A 21,103-nucleotide genomic window follows, 5' to 3' on the forward strand; every position below is an offset into this window, starting at 1 on the left:
TGTGTCAAATGCTATCTAAGCCAACAGAAATGCTATCTAAGGGGTAAGTGCTATGGGCCATGATGGAGTCTACAAACCCTTATGGGTTTGTAACTGTGAGAGTGTACAAATGGAACCAAATTGACCCATTAGGGTCCATTTGGTTCCATTTGTACACTCTCAGAGTTAAATTAACATTGGTTTTACAATATCAATTGGGGTCCCAGGGATAGAAATCCCATTAAATTGAGGTCTGTCCCATTGCTAGAAAATTGTTGAAAATCACTGCTGGACCCGTAAAAATCTTCTCTTATGGGGGTCCCTGGCATATCTATTCTAATGGGGGTCCGCGGGGCTAATACATGTGGGGGTCCACGAGGCTAATACATGTGGGGGTCCACGAGGCTGATACATGTGGGGGTCCACGAGGCTAATACATGTGGGGGTCCACGGGGCTAATACATGTGGGGGTCCACGGGGCTAATACATGTGGGGGTCCACGAGGCTAATACATGTGGGGGTCCGCGGGGCTGATACGTGTACATGTGGGGGTCCCTGGCATGACAACAGAACGGCCCACGCACGTGCACGCTAGAACGCGTCCCAAGATTCAAGAGAAGACGCAGATCACACCCCTGTGAAGTGAGCGGTGCAACAGTTGCACCGCTCACCTCACAGGGGTGTGATCTGCGTGCGCTGCCTGCGGCACGTTGTGAACTTGTAGATCGGCTATTTTCAGCAAGTGTAAAATCAGTCATTACGACGTCATCAAGGACTGACAAAACACATTTTAGTAGACTAAATCAGCGGTAAATTTAGTAGACTAAAATCTTATGATATTTAGTCGACTAAAACTAGACTAACATCCTGGTGACTTAAGTTAAATGTGACTAAAACTAATGGAAAACTATTCAAAAGACTGCCAAAAACAACACTGCCAATAGGGGAAGGGATCAACGATCCCATGTTTTACCCATAGAGTGGTTTTAACCCACAAAAGTAATATTTGCTGGTTGTTGCAATCACCTGCACTAGGCTACAAATGACACGTCATTGTGCTATGACGGAAAACATGTGAATCAATGGGCTTCTGCTGTCAAAACTGTCCTGAAAAACCATCTATAAAAAAACTACACTTGTGGAAAATTGGAAATAGATAGATATTAATTTCCATTGCAACCACCGATCTTCCTTCTCTCTCCTCTGTAAGATATAGCTATTTGTACAGTGTATGTGTTGATGATATGAATTGTGTTAATAACATCATGCGCTATATCGAGGAATTGAATAATAACTGGTCCTGGTGTAATGTATTTGCTATAGTATAATTCCTATGCTGCATTATAGTATTATGCTGTACCATGGCTCCCCCTAGTGACCGTTTATGCTACGTGCACGCTCCAGCAGCAGCGCTTAGCGCATGCGCAGTGTGCACAACAACCCTACGTGTGTAGTCTGCTGGAGAAACGAAACAAACTGCTGGACATTGATTTTGATATGGACCTTGATCTACACACTGCAGGTAGGCCAATGTGTAGCCTAATAACTTATTACACACACACACAACACCAAACTACACTACATACTTGTGTTACACGCCTTACACGTAGGAATACTGGGCAACTCACCACGGTGAGTTGTCTTCATTGTCTTACATGGCGGGGTGAGTGGTGTCTGTACTCTCTGCTGGGGCGATATAGTTAGGCGAGTTGGTAAAGGGAAAACACGGACAGCTCTCCCTGGTCCAGCGAGTCTCTCACTAACGCCCTGTGGGAGCCGCCTCCGCTACTCTCTAGCAAAATGTCCCACTGTCGTGCGAAGGTTTAGAATTGACCGAAACAAAGCCTACTAGACCTAGACCTATAGGGAAAAGTCTATTCTCCAGGCTGGGAAGTGGGAAGCGTCTTCGGGTCCCCAGTTTTATCTCTAAAATGCACTTTGTGCCATTTAAAAAAGCAATGGGGACGACAAGGGATTAAGGGAACCGGTGTTCAAGTTTGTCACCCTTTACCTTTAGTCCCGTTAACTTCAGACCGCGTTCTCTACGTTCTGTCGCCGTAGAGACGGCAGATGTTGTTCACAGCGACATAATGCGTAGGCCTATAGCTGTCCGCGACAAATGCCTTTCCCCCTTTTTTCAATCACCATGCCGATGTGATTCTTGTCTGAAGCGCCGGGCACGCGTTGTGTGGACCTAATAGGGCCCAACAAAATATCCCAAAAGGGGCATAAACATTTGTTGCTTCCAGCCCGCATCCTTGTTGTGGGGCAAGTAGGAGGTGTGTGAGTGTGTTTTATTGTTCATTGTTTATAAGGATCCCCATTAGCTTTTGCCTTGACAAAAGCTAGTCTTCCTGGGGTCCGACACAGACAAACATTTAACAAAGGCAATACTTACAATTGTTTACAAACACTAACTCAAAATAAAACATAGTAAAATAATATATATAATAAGAAATAAAAAACATAGGAGAAATAAAAAACATAGCAAAAAATCACTTTCAACACAAGTGATTATTATTATTTTCCCAGGGTTACTGCAGTATGGTTTACAACTTTACATAGTCATAAGGTGTTCATAATATCCCCGATTTTGCGGAGATAAAGCTCTCTTCCTAATAGCTGTACGTATGTTGAGCGTAAGCCTCGTCTTTCCATTAGTTTTCCGTTCAATTTTTTGAAGTCTGCAAATTATCTTTTATGTTTTATAAATGGAACCATAATTACTGTCACATATATTAACCATGTAGCCCAGCATGTAATGCGTGAAAATTAACGCATTGATAAATTAAGTGGGAATTAAATGAAGGAATAAATAAACGTTTCTGATTCTCTGGTTCTCAGCGTAAGTTCACCAGTCTAGAGCGTAGTCCGATGTGTAGAACCAGCCATTAACGTGCCAAACCGACATGATCACTAGGTTATAAGTTGAGACCTCATTCACCACACTGATTTGCAACATAGGCATTAGGGATGGCCAAATGGAAAGATTGTCTTAACCGGTTACCGCCAGGACTTGCCGGCTAATTAACCGTTATCCGTTAAGAAAAGAAAAGCGCTATTTTGCGCATAAAAAATAGACAAATACACCGTTTACACGTGGCCTGCTGTCAATCAGTGCACTAGTGCGCACTGCGTAGGCTACAGTCTTCTATACGCACACATGTATCGCGGACCGGTCGGGAAGGATTAGGAAGAGAGAGAGAGAAAGAAAGACGTGTTAGAGAGAGCGTCTCTCTAACACGCACGCGCGCGCGAGAGAGAGAGAGAGAGAGAGAGAGAGAACGTCTGAGAGAGAGAGGGAGGGAGAGAGGGGGGGGGGTCCCGTCCGTCCGTCCCGTTAGCAACAAGCTAACAGCATACGTTCGTTCGTTCTATGATCCATAAAACGACAGATCCACAACGCAGATCGGAACCAACGTTCGTTGCATGAAGGGCAGATCTGCGGGCGCGCAGCGGCGCAATGCTGTGTGTGTGTTCGTCTTTTTTTCTTTTTCCCTCCTGCTTCCACAGTCCACTACATGCAGTTGTTTTTGTGTTTTTGTTTTGGGGGAAGTAAGTCACAGCACATGCGTGGTCACTGGTTGCACTGACAGTAAAGGTGGAAAGAGGGGCTTGGTGCTTTGGCCGCGGTGCCTGCTCTCGGCGCTTCAAAATAAAATATATTTTTTTTTATCGGTAAACCATTAGCCGTTAGTGTTGTCGGTAACCAATTAATTAACGGCTAACGGCTAACGGTTATCGGTTGGCCATCCCTAATAGGCATAGCTGTTTGTTTAATAGATTTGTTTCTAACATCTCTCTCACCATCATCACCTAAATTCACCTTAGAGTCATTCAGGTCGATTTTGAAGGTGCGGTTTACCAGGTCGTGATACATAAATTGGCCTCGCTCTGCGCACATTCGTATTATGAAAGGCATATCATCAAATAGTAATCTCAGCAAGGCAGATGGCTTCTTGGTTAGAGTGGGTGACAATATTATCACACGAAAAGATCAAATTACCTACCTAGGTTCCATCCTGGAGGCCAATCTTTCCGGTGATAAGATGGCCACCAACGTAATCAAAAAAGTCAATCAAAGAACAAGATTCCTTTACAGGATCTCCTCACTGGTCAGCAAAAACACCTTGAAGACCTTAACAGGAGCCCTCGTACAAGGTTTCTTTGACTATGCATCCACCTCTTGGTACCACAGCACCTCAAAGGCCCTTAAAACAAGGCTCCAGACCTCCCAAAACAAACTGGTCAGGCTCCTACTTGGCCTCACCCCCCGAACCCACCTCACCCCTGCCCACTTTGACTGGCTGGGATGGCTTAGGGTCGACGACAGAGTACAGCATCTTGCAATGGGTCTGGTCCACAAGATTCGATACACCACCAAGATACCCATGTACCTGTCTAAATACTTCCTTAATGTAAACGAAGTCCACACCCACAACACCAGAGGGAGTGCAACAAACCATGTACAACCCAGATTCGGCACAAACAAGGGACTAAATTCTTTTCGCTCCTATGCCACCAAAATGTGGAACGCCCTACCAACAGTCATTAAGACATGTGAATCCCTTGACTCCTTCAAAACCGCTCTCAAAGGGCACCTACGGATGGCTGCAATTCGAAACTGGCCTCTGTAAAATCTGAATCCCCCCCACCCCCCCACCCCATTTTCCCTCACTGTATATTGTATCTTTTCCCTTTTTTGCTTCCCATATGATGAATTTAGCTACATAGAAATGTCTATTTGTATGTCTCTAAATGTTTGTATGTCTTTAAATGTTTTGATGAATTGAACAATGTGGACCCTGTTGTAAACAAGTGTAATGCTTAATTGGGTCGTCCACTCACAGTTGACAGTCTTTGTATTGAGTTTGTGCTTAAAATGTACTGTAAATTCTACAAACTGTTAATAAATATTTCAATCAATCAATCAATATCGGCCCGTGTTGAACGCACTCGGCCCGTGTTGAACGCACACACATTTGGCATACCGCGTCCCTGAATATTTTAGCATTGTGGGAGTGTCCATATGTTAATTATTCTCGCTTTGCGCAATTTGCTATTAAGCCCCTTGACCTAAAGACACTCAGCGCATAACGATTAGACGTGGGTCTGACCACCTCATAAACGCAAAAAGCACTGTTTGATTTGACACTTGAGCGCTCTGGGAGGCTGGTAGAGTGTTGCCATGTCTGTTTATTATAAGCGGCTTATTTTTCTGTAAAGTTGCTTTCTGTGTGATTGCTTTTCTTGTTTCTAAAGTGGTTATTTGGGCTTTTCTCCTAATGTTGTTTAAACCAGTGCAAAACAAGCACATTCCCATGTCAAGGATCCCCAGATGAATGCATTTGCCCAACTAAGGACAGCTAATCCAAAAATTAAATAAAAAGATTACTTTTGAAAATAGCAGATCTATACCAGCTCACAATGCATCACATGCATTCATTAAAACTATGAACTCTGACTGCAGGGGGATATATAATGATCATTATAACAATGTGCAAGAACATATTTAAAAAGAAGGAAGAACTTTATATTTGTGGACAATCAAAATATGTTTTTTTATTTTAATGTGGTGTCATTCAAATTAATCTGGATATGGCAGACTCACTATTTAGAAAATAAAAACATGGCACTTCATTTAAAATAGGTTACAGACCCCTGTTATATGCGCTTATTTTTATAGACCCATTTACTTGTTTCTATGAGACATGGCAGTTTTGCGTCTATTTTTAAAAGATGTTGAGATTAGAAACGGCCATAATTCTTTCATTTCTCAACCTTAAAAATAAATAAAAACATCTCCATAATCCGTGGGAAATGTGCTTTCATATGCTGTATCACACCCGATTCAAGTCTTCTTCAATAAAATGCTACGAGCGAACTCAGCGAAGACCATACCATCGGGGCCACAGCATTACAGCACGCATTCAACTCATTCCTTGACTTGAATGAAATAAAATATAATAAACGTTATTTTACTGGTGTTTTTCAATAGAAACAAATAAAGAGCGTGTGTAGGCTACTGTGTGCAAGTGCAACAGTGCATATGCATGCATGCACTAGGCTATATTTCTTCCGTGTCGGGATGGTGATTGAGCTCTTCAAGTTCACAGCCCGTTTGGTCTTTCATAAAAAAACGTTGATATTAGCCTATAAACACTCATGGTTCTCTCATTTCTCAACCGTTTTATTAAATGTAAAAATCTCCATATTCCTTAGGAATCTTGCTTTCATTCGCTGTATGGTACATGGTTCTATCGTTATCGAATTAATTAATTACGCATCTACTCGCAATTCCATTCCGATCTGAAAGGTGGGTCTGTTCTTTTGAGGCATAAAGGTGACAGCATGCAGTGCAATAGGAATAATTAACCCAAATGTGACAAAGGCATGTCATGTCTTCTATGGTGCCAGCCTGAAGAAATGTCATACCACGATCCCCAAAGTGCGCATTCCGTATGTGACATCAGCTGACTGGTAAAGAGAATAGTACGGACATGTTGATTGGGTACGTCTCAAACACGCCTTAAACACACCCATGACTAATTCAAGGCCGTTTTGCGCACTCCGAGGGGTGTCAAAAGCGCTTCTTAACATGCCCAAAATTGCAATATGACATACTACATGCCCCCAGATCATAATACTGTAATTAGATTAGTAATATAGAAGTAAGTAAAATAGAAGTCCTAAATCGACCCCATTATGTCATACACTTAAGCGTTATTCATAGTCTAATATTTTCGGTGGTGAGGTGACCACCGAACTACAACATGGCGTCACTGAGCCGCGGTGAAGAGCAAACCACCGCTCTCCCCAGCTCCACCACCGCTCCACGTTATTACAGCTCCGGTGGTCACCTCACCACTGAAAATCCAGACTATGAATAGGCCTTTACTTACTTACTTACTTACTTAGGCCTTTAAGTTCCCTGAGGAACATAGGCCATTGATGAGTCTCCTCCATCCCCTCCGGTCTTGTGCCCTCCGCTCCAGGTGTTGCCATGACAGCCCTTCTTGTGCCTTCATCTCCTGCTCTGAGGTTCTTCTCCAGGTGGCTCTATAGGCCTTCCTCTCTTCCTCTTGCCTTGAGGGTTCCATGTTAATGCATTGATTGATTGATTGAAATATTTATTAACAGTTTGCAGAATTACAGTACATTTCAAGCACAAACTAAATACAAAGACTGTTAACTGTGAGTGGACAACCCTATAAAGCATTACACTTGTTTACAACAGGGTCCACCATGTTCAATTCATCAAAACATTTAGAGACGTACAAATAGACACTTCTATAATAGTTAAAGAACAGAACAGGAATTCATCATAAAGGAAGCAAAAAGGAAAAGAAACATATACAGTGAGGGGAAAAGGGGGGGGGCATGTTTTGTTATTGATTAGTTATGTGTCTGTGTCTCTATCGTGTCTTGTGTAGTGAGGTCCCACAGGTTGGCATTGGAGATTGTGTTGGGCCAGTAGACTCCTAGGAGGCGTCGGAGGCAGTGGTTGAAGAATTTTGTTGAGTATGTCGGTAGTTATCTTCCAGGTTTCAGAACTGTATAGTAGGGTGGATTTGACGTTTGAGTTGAAGATTTGCAGTTTGGTTCTTGTGTGATTATCATATGATTTCCAGATTTTATTTAACACATTCAGAACGGGAACCCCTTTTTGTGTTTTAAGCCTTATGTTATACTTTAGCTATTGAAAAATAGCAGATCTACAAGCTCGTAGCGCGCTGTGAGCTTGGAGATCTGCTATTTTGAGAAAAACCTTGAAAATGTGGCGTAAATCTTTCAATATATATTCTTTCCGAGCGAACGTTTTTAACTAAAATCTTTGCTTCTGGCTGGTCCTTGGAACAACATATTTTCAGATGGGGATCGGCGGCCAAATGCATGTTTATTTTTTCAGAAAACTGTCAGGATTTAGAAGACATTGTAGAATCGTCCTCAGGTCTAAATGGGTTAAGATGTTGAAAAAGAGAGCACGTAAAAAAATAATATTTGGATTATTTTATTTTTAATGTGATTTTTGTGATATTTGGCCGTACAGATGTGTAGAATCTCTCTCTCTCTCTCTCTCTCTCTCTCTCTCTCTCTCTCTCCTTGTAATCTGTATACTAAATTACTGCACCATACCAACTTCTGAAAAATAACGACCAGTCCCTTAGAACAGGGGTTCTCAAAATAACGACCAGTCCCTTAGAACAGGGGTTCTCAAAATAACGATCAGTCCCTTAGAACAGGGGTTCTCATAATAACGATCAGTCCCTTAGAACAGGGGTTCTCAACGTTTTTGGCCGGGGACCCCCAGGGGGTTGAGAACCCCTGCCTTAGAAGCGACTCCGGCGAGCTATACATCATTTGAGTAACAGAAGACCCATTATAGGTCTGTAACTCTGAGAGTGTAACACATGGACCCAAATGAACCCTTACAGGTCTGTAACTCTGAGAGTGTAACACATGGACCCAAATGAACCCTTATAGGTCTGTAACTCTGAGAGTGTAACACATGGACCCAAATGAACCCTTATAGGTCTGTAACTCTGAGAGTGTAACACATGGACCCAAATGAACCCTTACAGGTCTGTAACTCTGAGAGTGTAACACATGGACCCAAATGAACCCTTACAGGTCTGTAACTCTGAGAGTGTAACACATGGACCCAAATGAACCCTTATAGGTCTGTAACTCTGAGAGTGTAACACATGGACCCAAATGAACCCTTATAGGTCTGTAACTCTGAGAGTGTAACACATGGACCCAAATGAACCCTTACAGGTCTGTAACTCTGAGAGTGTAACACATGACAGGTCTGTAACTCTGAGAGTGTAACACATGGACCCAAATGAACCCTTACAGGTCTGTAACTCTGAGAGTGTAACACATGGACCCAAATGAACCCTTACAGGTCTGTAACTCTGAGAGTGTAACACATGGACCCAAATGAACCCTTACAGGTCTGTAACTCTGAGAGTGTAACACATGGACCCAAATGAACCCTTACAGGTCTGTAACTCTGAGAGTGTAACACATGGACCCAAATTAACACTTACAGGTCTGTAACTCTGAGAGTGTAACACATGGACCCAAATGAACCCTTACAGGTCTGTAACTCTGAGAGTGTAGCTAGTACAAATGGAATCATATGGACCCTTTTATAACTTTTAACTCTGATGCTGTACAAATGGAATCAAATGGGACTCTTATGGGTCCATTTGGCCTTACTCTCAGAGTTACGGGGGTCCTTGAAATTAAAAGGTTAAATGGCTTATCTCTTATAAAAAGAGAGACCAGCCTATTCTCCAAACCATCATATCTTATGCTTTGCTTGGTTGTACAAAATACTATTGGGTCAATTTAATTTGCAGAAGGACTCACCTTGCGCACAGCTGCCTTGTCTGTGTTGTTGACATGGGCTTGCAGGACAGAACTTTTATTTGTGACAGACACATAGTTCCTTTGCAGACAATACAATCTGTATCTCATTGGTCAGTCACAAAGCTAGGAAAACAGTAGCCTACTTTTTCTGCATGTCAATGATGAGAATGAGATATTTATTTTGTATTTCAAGCTTTCCTCACGGAGAGCAGACAACACAACAAGAGCGTAGATCAGCGCGCATTCAGAGTTATGAATAATACAGAAAGTCTGCCTCCCACAGTGTTTTTCCACTACGAACCATTGAACGTGCATTGTAATACACATTGGTCTGAATGGTCTGTGAGCGTACAGATGCTACATACAGTACTAATTCCTACACGGGTTGTGTTTATAACCACGCTGGTATGTCGCCGTACAGATACGTGTAAATAACAATGGCAGACATTGCAAACAAAATCGAAAGCTAGATCGAAACTGAACTGAAGAGGGGGAGGGATTATGCAAAGTAGGGCAACATCCCTGACGTAAATAAGAGGACCAAATCAGACGATGCATTTTCACATATAATTTACCTAAAATCCCATATAAATTGAGAAAGCCTGATCGTTCAAAAATGGGTCTTTGTGGAGATAGAAAATACATAGGGGAGCCTAAAAACACAAACAATGGAATGTTAGTATTCATACTTTGTAGTGAAACTGTTCTCAGAAACATGCAGGTCCTGTTTCCAATGGCAGACCCGTTACTGTTGTTGGATCGTGATTAATAGTTGGACTACCTTTCCTTTTTTAATGGGGGAGCCATGGTTTTCCAATGGATTTGTTTTTTTCCGGCAGCAGGTAGGAAACACGTCGCCTGCTTAAATCAAAACAAGGCTATCACTGTGAAATGTGTTTATGTGGCTGACCACTTACCTTAGTTTGGACGTGAAGCGAAATTGAATGTTGTTGAAGGTTATGTTATTTTGACAGCTGACACCCAAACCATGTCGTAGTAGCGCCGAGCGGCCTTCAGTCTCGAGAGACCATGGCACAAGTGCACTTGTATTGGATCAGGTGGTGCTGAGGGAACAGTGGATAGGATCACGTGGTGCTGAGGGAGGGAGCAGTGCTTTGTGTGTCTGAGCAGCCCAACACGTGAGTGACCATACAGCAGGATACTGATGATGCGTGCACCGTAGACAGCCATCTTGGTGTGGGTCGATAGTTTACTGTTGGTCCATACTCTCTGGTTTAGCAGCTCGACCAATCCTCTGATCGATTCCAGGGTCTAAGCAGAGGTTATCCGTGATTGTGGAGCCAAGGTAGGTAAACTGGTGCACTGCTTCCAGCGTATAGTCTGATATGGTGATTGAAGGGGGTGATTCTCAACACCTTGTCCCATAATGTTTGTTTAAGTTTGAGCATGCATTGGAGAGCTGATCCATGAGCGTTTGCAGCTGCTCTTGTGAGTGAGCTACCAGCGCAGCGTCATCTGCAAAGAGCATGTCCCTGATGAGGACTTTCCTGACTTTAGTCTTTGCCCTCAGGCGTGAGAGGCTGAACAGCTTTCCATCTGATCTTGTATTAGGGGAGGATGGGGGAAGATGAACCACTTTTTACTTAAGTTGTCCTGGAAGCAAGGCAAAATGAGATGGCAGTCAAATATAATGATCTACACATATTGCAGGATGTCCTCTATCAATTGAAATGATGAGTAAGCAGCTATGACAAAGGGCCATGAAAATATGACCTTTTCAAAAAAACTGGTCATGTGGCTCAATTTGCCCCAGGTAAGGGGTAAGTTGATCCAAAATTGAACCACATGATATTTTAATGTAAAGAGCTTAAACTTGAACAGATAATGTATTCACTTATTGAAAATAATTTAATAACAGTTTTATTATTATTATTATTTTGCAAATAGTCTTATTTATCTGTTTATTTATTATTTAAACAATATAAAGACAATTAAATAAAGTTTGTTATTAAGAACCTTATAATATTTGCAATATTGTTAATACAATATAGCAAATTTGCTAACATTTGCAAACATCCAAATTAAAGGTCATTCAGTATAATTTGAGTAGCAAATACTTAATACAAAAATATGAATGGTGATTCACATTGGCTCAATTTACCCCAAGGAATTGGTTCAACTTTCCCCATGGCCACTTTTTGACAAAACATGGCTAGCTTAATGCTCCAGGCTAATGTTTAGCTAAATGATTCACATGGGTTTTATACATTGGTATATCACCAACATGCATGATATATAAGTTTAGACCTGGGTGCTTTTGCTTTAACATAAAAATGATTATTTCAGAAAAGTTTTTTTTTTTACTTTGACCAGCAAAAAACACTTTTTCGTGTATAAATGTACTTTCCACTTTGTCCATGTGTCTCTCATCTTCACAGTCAGGTTAAAATGGTGCGTGTGTCCTGATTTTGAGGTCACATGACAACTCATGTGTGTAGTTTTAAAGATACAGGGGGTGGTTCAACTTACCCGACAGTTCATCTTCCCCCATCCTCCCCCTATACGTATATGCCATCAGTTGACTGTCCAAAAGCATGTTGCAGCATTACAGCAAAGTAAATGCCGAAAAGGGTTGGAGCAAGGACACAGCCCTGCTTCACACCACTGCGGATGTTGAAAGCATATGGTATATCTGTTGCAGTGTTGTCTTTGGCAGGCATTTTCTAGATTTAGTCAGTCTTAGTGTTTTGGACGAAATGCTTATTAGATTTAGTCACTCTTAGTCATTTGGACAACATGCTTAATTAGTCTTAGTCACTCTTAGTCATTTCTATCCTTGATAGTTTTAGTCTAGTTTTAGTCGACGAAAACTCCTAAGGGTTTTAGTCAGTTTTAGTCATTTTAGTCGACGAAAACCTAAAAGGTTTTAGTCCAGTTTTAGTCAAAAATTAAAAAATGTCTTTAAATAAAATGTCTATAGCGTACAGGTATTAATACTTTGGCATTGGAAATTCAGAATCAAGGTTGACAGGTTGTACAACTTGTAACAGTTAAAAATAAAATGGAAAGAAAGGAAGCGCCCACACAATAAATGCCGTTGTTATTATGAATAAAACGTTTAGAGAGTCTGTGTGACTTCTTGACTGGGAAAGACCTGTTGTGGTTGCGTTCGGTTCCCTTCCTAATGTGTCTCTGGATAAACAGCAGCAACACACGTGTCTGCTGTAACATTAGCAGCGTATGTTTAGCGGTCGTCTATTTGTGTTCATGTTAAATCGCCACGTTGCGATATGTTATGCTCATCCCCTCAGCAACCAAATATATGCGACGGCAACTTACCGTCACATATATCTCTTTGTGGAGAGCCTTAAGGTGTCACTTTAAGTTGGTGGTATTCTTCCCAACTGACAAACATTGCCTTTGGTATCCCAGAAGTCTATGGAGTGGAAACATTTCAATCATGTCACACCGCGGAAGCAACATTGTCTAGCGACGGGGAGGCTACTACTCGGTGGATCGATGTGAGGCTATTCTGGATCAATAGAAAGAAAAAAACGTTGCTTACCACAGAGAAGACCTTTTGGCCAAAATGTGGGAAACTCGGGTTCGGCAGATAATGTGTTTATTAAAGTATAAAGTAAAGTATTTATTCTATTGCTTCATTCCAGATCAGCGTTTGGAGTCCAGTCTCCAGGTGAAGATTGGTTCTCCAGCCATGTCTGTTTCTATTAAACAGGAACCTGAAGACCACCTTAAACAGGAACCTGAAGACCACCTTAAACAGGAACCTGAAGACCACCTTAAACAGGAACCTGAAGACAACCTTAAACAGGAACCTGAAGACCACCTTAAACAGGAACCTGAAGACCACCTTAAACAGGAACCTGAAGACCTCCTTAAACAGGAACCTGAAGACTACATTAAACAGGAACCTGAAGACCACCTTAAACAGGAACCTGAAGACCACCTGTACCTCAGTAAGTTCCAAGTACTTTATTTATTTTATTGGAGAAAGTTGGTCGGTACTGAGGGCGTACAGATGAACCGAAATGAATCGGTTGTTATTTTAGCATTAACAATGTGACTACATCGATGCATTGATCAAAATGTATTATGAATGGGACGACTGTTTGGTTGTAAAAGTATTATTGCGTTCACTGAAGCTTTGCAGTTAATTATATATATTAACTAACCTGCTGCAGAAGACTCACTGATCTAACATTTAAGTCATTACTTTCAAAATAGTAATTACTACCTCTTATTCAGCTTGTCTCACATCTTCTATGAGAGTGCTGCAATGTAAATACACAACACCCACACTATTTACAGCACAGAGCACTGTCAGCGCACCGTCACATTTCCAATTTGGAAAATGTGGGCAAAGAGTAATCTGTTGATACTTTTTCCAGCCACTACTCTGCACTGAGGTACAAGATTCAAACCTTTTATAGAGTCTCTTTGTATTTTCTTCCTAGACTTTCTCCTCGTACCGGTCTGTAAAAATGAGGTTACACCTAAAGAGAGCTCCAGTCTGGTCCAGGAGGAACCACAACCTCCACAGATTAAAGATGAACAGGAGGAGCTACTTCAAAGACCAGAAGAGGCTGGTGGGTCAACGTTGACATTACTAGCAGTGAAAAGTGAAGATGATGAAAACGGAGAGACAGAGCCTGTAGCCGGCACCTCAACTGAACACATGGAAACACAAGCTGACCAACCAACTAGTGATGAGCAGCTCCTCTCTTCACACTGTTCTGAATCTGACGTCACTGAAGACAGTGATGACTGGGAAGAGACTAGGCGAGATCAGTCAACTTTGAACGCACTGAAATCACATAAGACACAAAATGTGACGGGACAGTGCAAGCTGTCCCATGACCTGAAATCATCGAAACAAACTCACTCCATGAGGAGTCGCACAGGGAAGAAAGGTTTTAGCTGTACAGAGTGTGGCAAAGTGTTCAATCAAAAGGGAAGTTTAAACACACATATGAGGATTCATACAGGCGAAAAGCCCTTTTCTTGTACAGTATGTGGTACAGGCTTTGCTCAGACGGGTGTTCTAAAAACACACATGAGGATTCATACAGGTGAAAAGCCCTTTTCTTGTACAGTATGTGGTACAGGCTTTGCTCAGATGGGTGATCTAAAAACACACATGAGGATTCATACAGGTGAAAAGCCCTTTTCTTGTACAGTATGTGGTACAGGCTTTGCTGAGACGGGTAATCTAAAAAGACACATGAGGATTCATACAGGTGAAAAGCCCTTTTCTTGTACAGTATGTGGTACAGGCTTTGCTGAGACGGGTAATCTAAAAAGACACATGAGGATTCATACAGGTGAAAAGCCCTTTTCTTGTACAGTATGTGGTACAGGCTTTAGAAGAGCGGGTGATCTAAAAAAACACATGATGACTCATACAGGTGAAAAGCCCTTTTCTTGTACAGTATGTGGTACAGGCTTTGCTCAGATGGGTGAGCTAAAAACACACATGAGGATTCATACAGGTGAAAAGCCCTTTTTGTGTACAGTATGTGGTACAGGCTTTAGTGGAGCGGGTCATCTAAAAAAACACATGAGGATTCATACAGGTGAAAAGCCCTTTTTGTGTACAGTATGTGGTACAGGCTTTGCTCAGAAGGGTCATCTAAAAACACACATGAGGACTCATACAGGTTAAAAGCCCTTTTCTTGTATAGTTTGTGGTAGAGGCTATGCTCAGATGTGTCATCTAAAAAGACATGAGGATTCATACAGGCGAAAAGCCCCTTTCTTGTACAGTTTGTGGTACAGGCTTTAGTGGAGCGGGTCATCTAAAAAAACACATGATGACTCATACTCATTCGTTGAGATTAGTCGCACACCAGTGTTGTTTTCGTCAGGCATGACGATAACGTAAATTACTACGTCAACGCCCCTTTTCTGAGGACTAATACATGACGTTTATGAAGTAAACAACAAAAAAATGCAGGACAAGACTGACGCTGACTGAAGCTCTCTTTGATGACTAAAATACAGTATGACGAGAATGTGTGTTGGTTATCGTTGACAAGACGAGAGTAGACGAAAATGGAAAAGTTTCAAAAGGCATAAAACTATTCCACGGAAAATCAGAAGAACACATGCAGGCTGTCTGTATGTCTGCCTTCAGGAAGGAGATATGGTGTTACAGCATACAATAAGGTCAGACTGAAGAGGTCTTTAAGGTTGCTGCCTTCAGGAAGGAGATATGGTGTTACAGCATACAATAAGGTCAGACTGAAGAGGTCTTTAAGGTTGCTGCCTTCAGGAAGGAGATAATAGTGTTGCAGCATACAATAAGGTCAGACTGAAGAGGTCTTTAAGGTTGCTGCCTTCAGGAAGGAGATACTAGTGTTGCAGCATACAATAAGGTCAGACTGAAGAGGTCTTTAAGGTTGCTGCCTTCAGGAAGGAGATAATAGTGTTGCAGCATACAATAAGGTCAGACTGAAGAGGTCTTTAAGGTTGCTGCCTTCAGGAAGGAGATATGGTGTTACAGCATACAATAACGTCCTACAATAACAATGTCCATCAGTCGACTTTGAGGCTTAATCAGGTTTTTGGCATGCAGGACTAGACTGAGCTGTGGGCATTGCTCTCTGCCCTTATGTCTCTATAAGTAACTGTATTTTTATTATGTTATGTCAAATGTTTGTATATGTGTTGCATACAAGGCCGCTGAGCCGCAAGACACATTTCAGTGCGAACTGACAATAAATTAAAGTACTATATCATGTCATATCAATGCGGTAATGGCAGATAAGCTGCTGGGCTTTTTGTAGATGTTCACTGTGTTGACGTGTGTTTTTTGGATTGATAAATAATAATTAGTTCGTTTTATTTTTATTACTTATTTACATTCTACAGAGTTTCGTTTCTTTAAGACGTAGTGCCGTGATGTTTGTATTTTGCATATTTGCATATTAGGTTTTAGTCACATTTTAGTCATTTGGACGAAATGTTTATTAGTCCTTTTATATCCTCTGATAGTCGACAAAAACTCCAAAGGGTTTTAGTCAGTTTAGTCGATGAAATTTAAAAGGTTTTTGTCCAGTTTTAGTCAAAAATAAAATATGTATTTTATTTCTGAAAGTATTAGCACAATCTGTATGTGTGTGCCAGTGTTGCCAGGTCTGTTTGAGAATGTGCAATGATGTCTTACATTTGTTTTTAGGGTTTCTTCCTGGAGGCTGAAACCTTGACAGACAAACGCACAGTGACATCAAAATATAATAAAAAATATATAATATCATAAAACAACAGCTGTGGGTGTGGCTTAAGTTAACCTATCATTCACCACCCAACAAGCAAACCATGCAGGCATACTTAAATAAGTCATGGGCGTGTCCACATAAAAACTACATTTTAACAAATTCTTCCTCCTTATATATATACTAATAATACCTGATGATTTAGGGTGGAAAAAAATATCACGGCATTTCATCTTATTGAGGTTGAGGATCAGCGAACCCTGCTATACATGGGAAATGGTTATTGATATCTTGATAATGTTTGTGTTTGCTTGGTTTAATAAAAGGTTTCAACTAGGGCCGGGACTAATTGCGATTAATTACGATTAATTAACTACAGAAAAATTAATGCATTAAAAGAATTAACGCATTTTAATCTCCCTATTTTTTTCACCGCGGAACGTTGTCACTGGACAGTTTTCAGACGGACCTGCGCACCAAGTGTCCGTGTCCTCTTCAGACAATAACACCACCAGAAACCGCAGACAGTTCACCAGACTGGGGGAAGCCGCTGAGATCACTTTGCTTGTCCCCGTGGATTGGAAATAGGATTTAAAAGGCTATCCGATGGTAGCGTGGATTACAGCACAGTTGTGTGCAATTATTCAATAAATAATTATTACCCCTATTACTACAAAAACAATGTTTTATTGCTTAAACTTATGTATTCACTATTCATTGATTCACTAGTATACCAAAATCCATTTGAAGAAATTGCTTTCTCACTGTTCTCGGGTCAAATAATGAAATGCGATTAAAATGCGATTAATCTAGATGAATTAATCGCAAAGCCTCTGATTAATTAGATTTTTTTTTTAATCGAGTCCCAGCTCTAGTTTCAACATTACATCTCTGTGTGCGTTTTATCATTGCATTATGTTATCAAATATGTGTTGCATTTACCCCATAACTACAGTGAACAATACAGTCATTGTACAGCCTGTATACCCCGCGCTTAGGCTATTCCCTCAGGCTACATGAGTTCAATTTACTGTCTGCAAATATTATATCATTCTTATGCGTATTATAGTTGTCGTTTTTGTTGTCATAATATTAATAAGACATCACACAAAAGGCTATGTTTAAACTACCTCACTACCTAAAGTTATGTTTTAAAGGAGAATTCCATACTAAAAGGCTTTCTTTGTAGTTCTTACGTCCCCACCAAAGAGGTCCAGGTGTTATTTTGTGCAAAAGCTCCTTATTGGCTATTTCCCCTACCATAAGCCCTAAATGAAATGCATTGAATTGAATGGGAATTGAATGGGGCTATGGGGTGTTGTGCTAATTTGCTTATTTCCATCACTCAAAATTATAATTTCTTGGTATATATCCTCTCTTCATAATGTAAATAATATCCCAAGCGGCACACTTTACTACTTATTTCGATGGAAATAAGCAAACTAGCATAACACCCCATAGCCCCATTCAATTCCCATTCAATGCAATGCAATTCATTGAGGGCTTATGGTAGGGAAAATAGCCAATAAGGAGTTTTTGCACAAAAAAACACCTGGACCTCTTTGGTGGGGACGTAACTATTACAAAGAAAGATAAGAAAGCATTTTAGCATGGAATTCTCCTTTAAACTAGAGCCGTGTGTGTGTGTGTGTGTGTGTGTGTGTGTGTGTGTGTGTGTGTGTGTGTGTGTGTGTGTGTGTGTGTGTGTGTGTGTGTGTGTGTGTGTGTGTGTGTGTGTGACTGACTGTGAGTGTGTCCATCAACTCAAAATGCCACTGCTTCTGTCCTGTATTCAACATTTGACTAATACGATTAATCTTCTTCCTGCTCCTTTTCTTTCTTTTATGGAATATGTAAAAGACCCTAAAGTAATAACAACATGAATATAATCATGTAAAACCATACATGAAACGAAATAAAGACATATGAAATGATTCTGAACTCCACAAATGTTTAATTTAAACAATAGAACAACAACCAGGAAATTGTTCCTCAAAGTTGACCAGGAAAGGAAATTGACCAGGAAACGGTTCCTCAAATTAAACCGTACTGTGAGGGGACATGTTGTCTCCTCTGTCTCAGTTTAGACCCTTCGTCGGGTTGAGACGGCTCTTCAGCGAAGGCTTTCTCCAGAACCTTTAGGATGGACCTGCTGCGGAACACGTCCTTGAAACCCTGACCCATGAACACGTACAGCAGCGGGTTCAGGCAGCTGTTGAGGAGAGCCAGGGCGTAGGTGATGGGGATCCCCAACCTGATCACAAGATTCAGTGGACTTGTGTCACTGGACACGGGGCTATTCACAGCATAAATCAGCCATATGATGTGATAGGGGGCCCAGCACAGGAAGAACACGGCGATGACCGTCGCTATCATTTTGAAGGAGTGACCTGACTGCAGCACGGGGTTATTCCTGAGCCGGTGGATGATGACGGAGTAGCAGGAGACGATGGCGGCGAAAGGGACCGCGAATCCCACGACGGAGTTAGTGACGACCATGGGGAGGTCGGGATAGTCCCAGCAGACTCCATGGAACTCTTTAAATATGACGTAAGGCGAGCTGAGAGCCAGAGCCAGCAGCCAGACTCCCACACTCACCCAGGAGGCCTTTCTGACGGTGCGGTGTTTCCGGGTCCACTGTGGACACATCACACACACACATCTGTCCACGCTGATGACCACCAGTATGAGGATGCTGGCGTGCATGTTCATGTAGAAAACCACGATGTCCATCATGCAAACGAACCAGCCGAAAGGCCAGCGGCCGAGAACTCTCGTCGTGATGCCCACGGGCAGGAAGGCCGTGAGCAGGAGGTCGGCCACGGCCAGGTTGAGGTACCAGACGGTGCTGACGGTTTTCTTCATCCTGAAGCCCGTCGCCCAGATGACCACGCCGTTCCCCAACACGCCGAGCACCAAGACCACGCTGTAGATGACCACGGACATGATGTTGATGGAATTCATGATTTTATCCTGGTCATCCTCCATCCTAAAATAACAAAACAATTAATATAAAGGTATATGGCATTGTTATAATATTAGCCTTTGTGCCATAGCGGAGGACGGACTTTTGGTGACTAGTTTCTGAATTTTGGTGTGGTGTTAGGTATGGGTATAAAGATTTCAAAAAGCTGTGCAAACATGTTGGGAGCGCCCCCTAGTGGTCTGTTTTCACCGATTCAAATATTGGATACGTATAGGTATGGTTGAAAACCAAAATAATTGATAAAACGAACAACCAGAAAGGCATCGTTTTCAAGATGGCGTCCACGGTGGCTAAAATGAGCTAAAATAAACTGGGATTTAATATGTAAAAAGTCATGGGTGTGTTAAATTAAATACTAAACGTTTACGGAAAACAAACAACTTGAAAGGCATCGTTTTCAAGATGGCGTCCACGATGGCTGCCGGGAGCTTAACATGCCGGTTTCACTCCAAAGTTGCAAACCGACCACTAGGGAGCGAGCCACATTAGTTTGCGATGTTTTTTGAAAACCTTATGACCACAGCATGCCAAAATTCAAAGAGCAGTTACCAAGTGCATCAGGGGCGGCGGTGGCTCAGGGGTAGAGTGCCTGGATGGTAACCGTAAGGTTGCCAGTTCGAACCCGGGCTCCCCCAGAGTTACTGTCGAAGTGTCCTTGAGCAAGACACTGCACCCCTAATTGCTCCCGATGTGCTAGTTGGTGCCTTGCATGGTTTCCGCTGCTATCGGTGTATGAATGTGTGTGTGAATGGGTGAATGTAATGCACAATCTCTGTAAAGCGCCTTGGATAAAGGCGCTATATAAATGCACCATTTACCATTTGCATGATTGTTATGATTTCTTTACATATTAATTCCCAGTTTATAGGCATTTTAAAAACGATGCCTTTCTGGTTGTTCGTTGTTCCTAAAATGTCAGTATGTTATTTAGTACACCCAATAGTAACAGAATCCATTGAAAAATATATTTTATCAATTATTTTGGTTTTCAACCATACATATCCAATATTTGAATCTGTGCAACGAGACCACTAGGGGGGCACTCTCAACGTGTTTGCACAGCTTTTTGAAATCCTTATACCCATACCTAACACCACACCAACATTCAGAAACTAGTCACCAAAAGCCCAATTTTGCTATTTTCTTACAAGTCCGCCCCCCCCGCTACCAGGACCTCCATACAAGATTTGTAAAAAGCAAGCAAGTGGATTCCACTTTATGTATATAGCACATTTCAAAACTCAAGGTTTACAAAGTGCTGTACAGGAAAGAATGTAAACAAATACACTATAGCTAACACAGAACACGCAGACAAACAACAGCAAGAACACAGTAGGAACAAAACAGTAGTACAAAACAGCGTCAGACAGTGAAACAAAACAAAGCATGGACCAAAGAACCTCTCAAGCGGTGTTAAAAGCCAAATGTATAAAGGTGGGTTTTAAGGCGAGATTTAAAAGTATCGATGTAAGGGGCCAGTTTGACGGACAGTAGGAGCACATTCCATAACGTGGGGGCTACAACATAACCTGACGCTGCCAGATCCAAGAAGCTTGCTACACAA

The 21,103-nt window shown here is 41.7% G+C and overlaps 2 protein-coding genes across 2 annotated transcripts in view; one reads left to right on the top strand and one right to left on the bottom strand.

The window, feature by feature from the left end:
- The window catches only part of LOC310873828 (chemerin-like receptor 1), a gene marked incomplete at both ends in the record, with an annotated part of 592,518 nt that overhangs the window by 563,476 nt on the left and 7,939 nt on the right, over positions 1 to 21,103 (top strand). The gene's annotated exons all lie outside the window — the stretch shown is intronic.
- Positions 18,588 to 19,517, bottom strand: LOC310873311 (chemerin-like receptor 1; the record flags this gene model as incomplete). The annotated part of the gene is made up of 1 exon (XM_083785659.1): positions 18,588 to 19,517. One exon carries the CDS (start codon positions 19,515 to 19,517, stop codon positions 18,588 to 18,590), a length of 930 nt encoding a protein of 309 aa, XP_083641785.1.

Source organism: Protomyctophum parallelum (genome assembly GCF_964188405.1).
Source record: "Protomyctophum parallelum genome assembly, chromosome: 16".
NCBI classification, from domain to species: domain Eukaryota; kingdom Metazoa; phylum Chordata; class Actinopteri; order Myctophiformes; family Myctophidae; genus Protomyctophum; species Protomyctophum parallelum.